The sequence below is a fragment of the Pelophylax lessonae genome (assembly GCF_965119305.1).
Source record: "Pelophylax lessonae genome assembly, chromosome: 1".
Lineage (NCBI taxonomy): Eukaryota > Metazoa > Chordata > Amphibia > Anura > Ranidae > Pelophylax > Pelophylax lessonae.
In genome coordinates, this window is record NC_138768.1 from 207,331,786 (window position 1) to 207,340,739 (window position 8,954).

The 8,954-nt window shown below is 40.5% G+C and overlaps 1 protein-coding gene across 1 annotated transcript in view; it reads left to right on the forward strand.

The window, feature by feature from the left end:
* MINAR2 (membrane integral NOTCH2 associated receptor 2) overlaps nucleotides 1–7,857 on the forward strand; it is a gene marked incomplete at both ends in the record, with an annotated part of 48,066 nt that extends 40,209 nt beyond the window's left edge. The window contains one exon of the mRNA XM_082243200.1: nucleotides 7,678–7,857. Within this exon, the coding sequence (XP_082099326.1) occupies nucleotides 7,678–7,857 (180 nt within the window). The remainder of the gene's footprint in view (nucleotides 1–7,677) is intronic.
* Nucleotides 7,858–8,954: the final 1,097 nt, after the last annotated feature.

The window sequence follows — 8,954 nt, forward strand, 5'->3', positions numbered from 1 at the left end:
AAGGTGTACCTGTGAAGTTTCAGCTCTGTAGCATGTCCAGAACCCCAAAAAAAGATCATATAAGTGTAAAAGAGGGGTCCCACCATCCCTGCTCTACTGAAAAATTATCTTTTTTTCTGGTTCTGGACATGCTACAGAGCTGAAACTTCACATGTACACTTTTTAGACCCCCCAGATACTAAATCCAAAGTAAAAATCAAAAAATCTCTTTTTTTTTTTTTTTTTTTTTTAATTTTTCAATAATTGGCTTTTTTATCAAAAATGACAATTTTTAAGAACTTTTTTTGTGTGATTTTGTGTCTGGGGGGTCTAAAAGGTGTACCTGTGAAGTTTCAGCTCTGTAGCATGTCCAGAACCATAAAAAAAAAGATCGTTTGTATTAGAAAACTTTAAGCACAGGAATATGGCTTCTCTGCTGTAACACCTTGCCGGTTTAATAGCAGGCATTTTTTTGGGTTCTTTGCAGTCAGGAAAAACATCTGAACTTGTGTATAGTGGTACTGTGCACAAGTTCTGATGTTTTGCCTGCCTCCAAAACCCCCCAAAAAATGCCAGCAAAAACACACCTGGGCATTTTTTTTTTAACGCTAGCGTTTTTTTTGGCATTTTTTGGGGTTCTTTTGAGGCAGGCAAAACATCTGAACTTGTGTATAGTGGTACTGTGCACAAGTTCTGATGTTTTGCCTGCCTCCAAAACCTCCCAAAAAATGCCAGCAAAAACACACCTGGGCATTTTTTTTTTTGACACTAGCGTTTTTTTGGCATTTTTTGGGGTTCTTTTGAGGCAGGCAAAACATCTGAACATGTGTATAGGGGGTATATATAGGCATATATGTCTGAATATATACCCCTAGACATATATAGGTGTGATAGTAGCAGAAATATATTACTGTAAATGATTTCATTAGCGCAAGCATTTATTTCTGCTACTATCACACCTATATATGTCTAGGGGTATATATTCAGACATATATGTCTATATATACCCCCTATACACATATTCAGATGTCATGTCTGACATCAAACATGTCCTCAAAAAAGCACTGGCAGTGGCAGCCCCTGCAGCATTAAAAAATGCTTGCTGGTGAGAAGCCACATTCCTGTTCCGAAGCAGAGAAATGATCATTTCTCTATAGCGGTCACCCTGCTATGGAAGGGTTTTGTCACCCTGCCATAGCAGTCACTGTCAGTTAACCCTACACTACACTACGGTCCCCTGACACTTAACACTTTCCCTACAGAAACTAAATTTTTGAAGCTAACTTAAGTGTAAAGGAGCACTCTAACTACACTAGATATCCCTTTCCTCACACTAAAAATAGCTAAATGACACTTTTAAAGTAAAATTAACAGAACTGCTTCCACTCTCTTCCATGTCCATTATAACAATGCTGGGAATATGGCGGGGGCGATCTTATATACTGGGGGGCGTATTCACTAATGATTGGTCTAGGGACCCCCTAGTCACTCCAATCACATTCCTAGCATTCTTCTGCCCCCTCAATTGGCTTTTGCTAATGGTTCTGGTCCAATCACGGGCTTTTAAAGCCCATTTCCTGAAGCATTGCATTTTGGGCGGTTCTGGTTGCCGAATTCCGAACTTTTTGGGCAAAAAGTTCTAAATTCGGCCGAACCTCGAACACCCAATGTTCGGGCCGAACCGATGGTGGACCCGAACCGTTCGATCATCCCTAGTCAGTACTAGCAGTAACACAAAACCAATATGCACCTGTCTAGCATGGGCTGCTAGTGCATTAGGAGGACTATGTAATATTATTTGCAATCAAGCTATAAGCTATAGGGCTATAAGCTATAGGGCTCATTCACACAGAACTTAAAAAACACCTTTTACAGCCTGTTAACTCCATAAAAGCACCTCTAGTTAAAGCTATGTGTCCATGCACACCTAGGTGTTTACATGTGTATTAGAAGAGGAGCATTTACAGGCAGAACAAAAAAAAAAACACCAAAGGCGAATTCAGAAAATGAGCTGAAGGGCAGAAAATAAACAAAAACAATAAATAAAACAAAACACGTCTAAAAGCTCTGAAACACTAGACTTCTGACTGTGGAACTTGGTATACCATAGTGTACTTTGCACATACATTGGTGCACTTCGAGCATAATAAGTGGTAAGCATTCTGAAATTTATAGCCTCACATTTACCACCCACTGCTCACCACTGCACCCCTCTTTTACAGCTCAACTCTATGCCTCCTGTCCATGCCTCATCTCATCCCAGCACCCCTTATCCACAGCTCTCTCTCCTGTGCCCAGCACCCTTCCTATCCACAGCTCTCTCTCCTGTGCCCAGCATCCTTCCTATATACAGCTCTCCCACCTGTGCCCATCACTCCTATATCCCCAGATCTCCCTCCTGTGCCCAGCACCTCTTACATAGCTCTCCCAAATGTGTCCAGTACCCCCTGTCCACAGCTCTCCCTCTCCTGGTTTCAGCACCCCTATCCACACCTTTCCGTCCTATGCCCAGCAAACCCCACCCCTCAACTTTCAGCACTGCACACTCCAAAACTCTTCTCACTTCTTTGGCTCACTGCTCACTTCACTAGCAGCTGACAATGTTCTATTAAGCAGTGGCCAGGGCAGGCTTTTTTCTCTTTTTTAATCACAGCACAGCCACTACTCTCTGGCAGCGGTAATATGCATGGAAGGGAACCAGTCGAGAAATGTGTGACAATTGTCGTGGAGCTATGTAGTTAGGTGATTAGCAGGATAGAGATGGGTAGGTGCATTTAGACCAGTACAGCATCCAAAGCAGCCTGGGGGGACACCGCTAAAATCTGGAGGGGCATAGACCACCCCAGCACACCCCTAGATCCAGTCATGACCTGAATAGCGAGTTCCCTTAAAGTGGCTTTGCAACAAATCAGTCTGCCTTGTGAGTTTCTCCAGAAAATGTTGTTGCTATAAGCTTGTCCTAGGGTTAGAGTCAGAGTGAATCATCCTCTATCTGCTCCAGTATGCATCTCAAATGGAACACATCAGGGATGCCCACTTTCCCCACTTCTGTACACAATTGCAATTGAAAATTTAGTTAATGCCCTAAGGGCTAATGCTTTCATAGAATGCATTAAGATTAACTGTAAACAACACAAGTTAAGTTTATGACTTTATGACTCACCAATGACCTACTACTCTATGTATCAATTATGCAAGAGCTGGAACAATTTGGCTCTTTTAACAACCTCAAAATAAATGCCTTTAAATCACAATGCCTTAATATCATGCTGCCTTCTAGCACTCAGGAGTTTCTACAAGATAGGTTCCCTTTCCACTGGGTACAGAGCTTGATAAACTACTTAGGAGTTCAGATTCTTACACAACTTAGCAAATTGTATGAGCCTAACTATCTACTAATACAAACAGCTGCATAACATTGACTCCAAAGTTGGTTACTCCTGAGGCACTCATGGCTGGGTAGGATGTCCCACATTAAGATGGATATCCTTCCGCATTTTCTATATATCATTCAAACTCTAACATTCCGGGCTCCCCATCAATTTTTTTCACTGCTTTGCTTAAGTACCTTTCACCTCCTTCCCCATATCAAACATCTTATGACATCCTAGTTAAAGTGATTCTAATGGCAGAAAGTTTTTTTCTATAATGCATTCAATGCATTAAGGTAAAAAACTTTCTGCATGCAGCTCCCCCCCCCCCCCCAGTACCCAATGTTTGAGCCATGATCTTGATCCAGCAATGTGCACAAAAGTAGAGGCTCTTCAGGCTCTCTCCCTCCTCATTTGCTCAGACACAGCAATGGAGGCCATTGGCTCCCACTGCTGTCAATCACAGCCAGTGAACAGGGAGCAGAGGGTGGGGCTGAGCCCTGCTCTGTGTGTCTTATGGACACATAGAACGGAGCTTGGTGTGAGCATGGATGAGTACGCCAATAGCAAATGTCTTCCTGTGGGGGACACTCAGCAGAGGGAGGAGCCAAGACTGCAGGCAGGGTACGTGAAAAGAGAGGATCGGGGCTCCTGTGCAAAACACTTACCGCAGGTAAGTATAATGTTTAATAATTAAGAAATATAATTTAAATATTTGCTACCAATTCAAATGAAAAACTGAGGGGGTGCAGGCTTGCCTCATCTAGATGTATACTCTACAGCAGTGGTACTCTGCAGAGTCCTAGACTGGTTATATCACAATCAGTCTAAGCTCAGGGTTAGTATAGAAGGCAATATTACACTGCTAATGTCCCTGAGTTGGCCTAATCCAGCTTCTTTCCCACCCACTTCATTGCTCCCCCCCCCCCCCCCCCTTAGTAGTTTCTCTTCTTCATGTTTGGGATCATGGCATTAGAAAACACGTTTCTTCCCACATAGGTCCCATGATGCCGATTATGGAAAACCCAGAATTTCCCCCAGGCATGCACTGTAAAGGTTTCCTCTAATGGCAGGAATTGAATCCATTTCCCATATGAAAAGCCATAAGACAGACTGGAATTAAGCCCCTTAAAGAGCTTGTGACTCCTGAGTTGCCATTCCAGAGTTGATGGCTCTGGTATTTCCAGTTTCAACATTTCTAAGCTAGGCTTGCAGGATTTGGGTGACCCCACAGGGACCTGACCCCATTGGAAGCCCTATGCTTGCATGTTACAGATTGTCAACATGCCATCTCTAAGTTGTACAACATCCTTCTTTCAGGAGCTTTTTCAAATTATCCCTTCCATGTCCGAGACTGGGAGCAGAAACTGGGACATCCTTTCTCTAAAGAGGATTGGGACAAGTTCTTTCTCTCCACTTTTAAAGTAAGCAAAGTCTTACAAGCCCAAGTGAGAAACTTCAAACTTCTGACCAGTTGATATAGAGGCCTGGTCATATTAGATAAGATCATACCATTGATTCCTGACAGATGCTGGAGGTGTGAGGAGCTAGGCAGCACACACATACCTTTCTGGAAATCTGTTTTTCAGCTACAGTATGCCTACAAATTACAGTTAGAACCTGGGCAATAGCTCTTTTATCAGTTATACCTGGGTCAATCGCGAAGATAAAGAAGGGATTTTTTTGTTTGCTAATATTAGCTGGTTGCGCATTGATAGATACTGGAAAACGGAAAACGACCACCGTCCCTACTGTTACCAAAAAGTATTAAGAGGATAGAGGAGCTAAGTGCCTGCCTTCATGGGTGATATCCAAAGTTCCTGCAAATGTGGTACACCTGCTAAACTATTACCCTTCCTCTAGGTGCTGCACAGTCTTTTGATTAACATTCCCATCCTCCCCCCCCCCTTTTTTTTCTCTCTTTCTTCTTGTTAACTCTTCCCTCCCCAGCTTTACATCTCTAATAAGTGGCTACCCATTCTTGTTTTGTATTTTCTTTCAGTGTGCAAGAGGCAGCACTTGATGTCATCAGGCCCCTGTATCACCTTGGTTATTGGCCCAGACTTCACACTATTTAACCACTACCTGACTATATTTTCTTCCAAACCAGAGTTTGGCATGAGGTATCCTGGGCTTGAGTCTTGTAATAGTTTAAGCATTAGCAACTGTGCCTTATGATGATTGTCATTCCTCTTCAATATAACCTCCTCTTGTCTTTTCCCTGCACATTTTCTGAAACAGATAACAACGTTGATTGAAATGATGTTGAGCCACAATAACTAATAAACTATATTCTTTAAAAAAAATGTAGTTTGTTCAGATATTATTATTATTATTATTAATAAGGATTTCTATAGCGCCAGCAATTTATGCAGTGCTTTACAATATTAGAGGGAGACAGTACATATACAATACAATAAAATACAAGAGGATTTAGAGGGCCCTGCTCAAAAGAACTTACAATCTAATGGGGTGGGACAGGTGGTAAGAGTAGGGAATGAACCAGATAGGCGCCTTCAGATAGCAGTACTCTGATCGCCAAAAAAGGTATTACACAATGTGCCACATCCCAATTAACATAGAAATTTGAGTGTGAACCAGGCAAGGACTTTAAAGGCACGATTTCATAAAAAAACAATTTATTTAGAAAAATATATTAAAATCAACAATAGAGGTGCATATACCTCAAAGAGAAGCACAAAAAATACATATAATAATCTGCACAAGAATAATCTGCACAAGATGAAAGAATTAGATCCTACTACATCACGCATAGGGCCATGTGATCGGTGACAGGAGGGTAACTGTCGTCCGTCAGGGTCCCTTTAATATTTGAACAGTGGATGGTAGGTATTTGCGATGCTCGACATGTTTCGCTTTATGTAAAAAGCTTCATCGGGAGCTAATCATATCTTTGTATAAAAGAGTGGACAAAAATCATTCAAACATAAACAGATATATCATAAGTGTCCAAATCATCAATATTGATACCACATTAGCTAGTAGACATATGCATCATACAATGAAACAATATTGATATACAGTGATATAATGGTTAGACAGTTTTGATTTACTTGAATCTATGGGGGCTAATGTAAACAAGCCGCCTGTCATTTTCCCCTGTGTAAGAATGGTGATCAATAGGTTCTACTATGTAGGACCTTTGATCACTGTTCCTACACCTCAAGCCACAGCCAATCACAGTTAGAATCACGCCCCTAGGCACACACATAACCCCTCCCTCTCAAAAAAGTTAACCCCTTCACTGCCAGTGTCATTTTACAGTAACAGTGCATATGTATAGCACTGATTACTGTAGAAATGTCACTGGTAACCCCAAAAGTGTCAAAAATGTCAGTCAAGGGTCCGATCTGTCCGCCGCAATGTCGCAGTACCGCAAAAAAAATCGCAGATCGCCGCCATTACGCTTTAAAAAAAAAACAACAAAAATCTTTCCCTTTGTTAGTAAACGCGATAACTTTTGCGCAAACCAATCAAAATACGCTTTTTGCAATTTTTTTTACCAAACATATGTAGCATAAAACAAATTGGCCGAAAATGTTAAAAAATTTTGATTTTTACATTTTTTGGGGGGGGATTTCATATAAAAAAATTTGAAAAATATTGTTATTTTTGCAAAATTGACGCCCTTTTTTTGTTTATAGCGCATGATCAAAAAATCGCACAGGTGATCAAATACCACCAAAAGAAAGCTCTGTTTGTGGGAAAAAAAGGACGTAAAATTCGTTTAGGTACACTGTTGTATGACCGCGCAATTGTCCGTTAAAGTCACGCAGTGCCGAATGGCAAAATAGGCCCTGGTCAGGAAGGGGGTAAAATCTTCCGGGGCTTAAGTGGTTAACAATGTCCTATAAGTTTCCCATTCAGGCTTCATGAGGTACGTTAATGGAATACACCTATAGCAAGGGCGTTATTCAACTGTAGTTAAAGCTGCAAAGTTTGCTTTTACCTACAGATGCCCCAGTATCTGCATAGACAGTTTTTTGATAAAGGTGAACTAATCCTTTAGGGTTTAGCCATAGCCAATTTCAAAATCTGTGTGAAGTACAGGCACTACCCAGGCTCAGTTCTCACACTGATTCCACCCACAATCATAGCTGTAACCAGAAGTCCCGTATTGCCCAGTAGTTTGAGGAGAAACTCTAGTTGAGCTGCAAGGTATTCAGGGAAGTCTCATCCTTATTTTATTTATTTTTTTATAAAGATCAGCAAGGAGAGGCAGAGAGCAGAAGATTTATGCTAGGTTTTTGATCCACTGTAAATGTAATATATATATTATAGCAACATTGACTTTATTTTTTTGCAGGAGAATCCATATGAGTTAAAATATTGGCTGGAAGACATTTATACGCCTGGGTATGACTCTCTATTGAAGAAGATGGAGAAGGAGCAGAAAAAATCCAAACTCTGTAAACTCTTGTCTTTTTTGGCACTCGCTGTTTGCATTCTCATTGTCATAGTAACAGTTACTGTTTTGTTTACTTAAAAGTATTTCTTTGGTTAATATTTTAGCATACTTTTATAAAACTGTAAAAATTTCACAGAATTAATTTAACATACAGCAGGTACTGTTTTTATAATAATAAAACAGAATGTCACCATCTGCCTGGGTGTGCTTTGTACATTATGTGGAATGCCATGTTTCCAGCCAAAGTGTCAAACTTTTCATTCCAATAAGCCAATGTGACTCCTATATGTAAGATTTTGAATAAAACCACAATTAGGTCATTTTTTCCACTTCTAACTCATGTGCAGTATATAATATTTAGTGGCCGGCAAGGGAGGGACACTTTTCAAGCAGGTGAGTATTTCACTGCCCTGCTATGTCCTGCATTTTGATCCACTGCCGGTGAGTTGTCAGATGCAAAGAGATCTCTGATCTGACATGGCCTTCATGCTGCACTCACACTTGGCTGTTTTTCCATGCATTTTCCATGGAAATGAATGTATAATTTATTTAATACACTTTGCAATGCATGCAGATAAGCTTTATTACAAACAATGTATAAACAAATATGCACACACATTGATTCACATTTTACACTTGATGGCACACTTTACACACACTATGGCATACTAACATGCATTTTCATGTGTTACATTGATTTCAATAGAAACATATGTGTAGAAAACGGAAAGGTGTGGCTGTGCCCTTAAAGGAAACGTACACTTTCAAATATTTTTGTTGCTTTGACTAGGTATTAGTGCAGTTTTATTCCCTGTGTTTGTAATGATGGTCTCACATGGTACGTCTTCAGTTTGAAGTGTCATGTTTGAACAATTTAACCAACAGAGGACAAGTGGACACTCTGTACGTCTAGGGGAAAAGAAATGTAATTCCCAAATATGGAAAGGTTTCTTCATAGTAAAAATTTGGAATAGACTCCCTCAGGAGCTGGTCCTGGCCAGCTCAGTAGATTGCTTTAAAAAAGGCCTTACTACTTTCCTAAATGTACATAATATAACTGGGTACTAACATTTGTAGGTAAAGTTGATCCAGGGAATATCTGATTGTCTTTCGCAGGATCAGGAAGGAATTTGTTTCCTTGCTGGAGCAAATTGGTTCATGGTTTACTTGTGGTT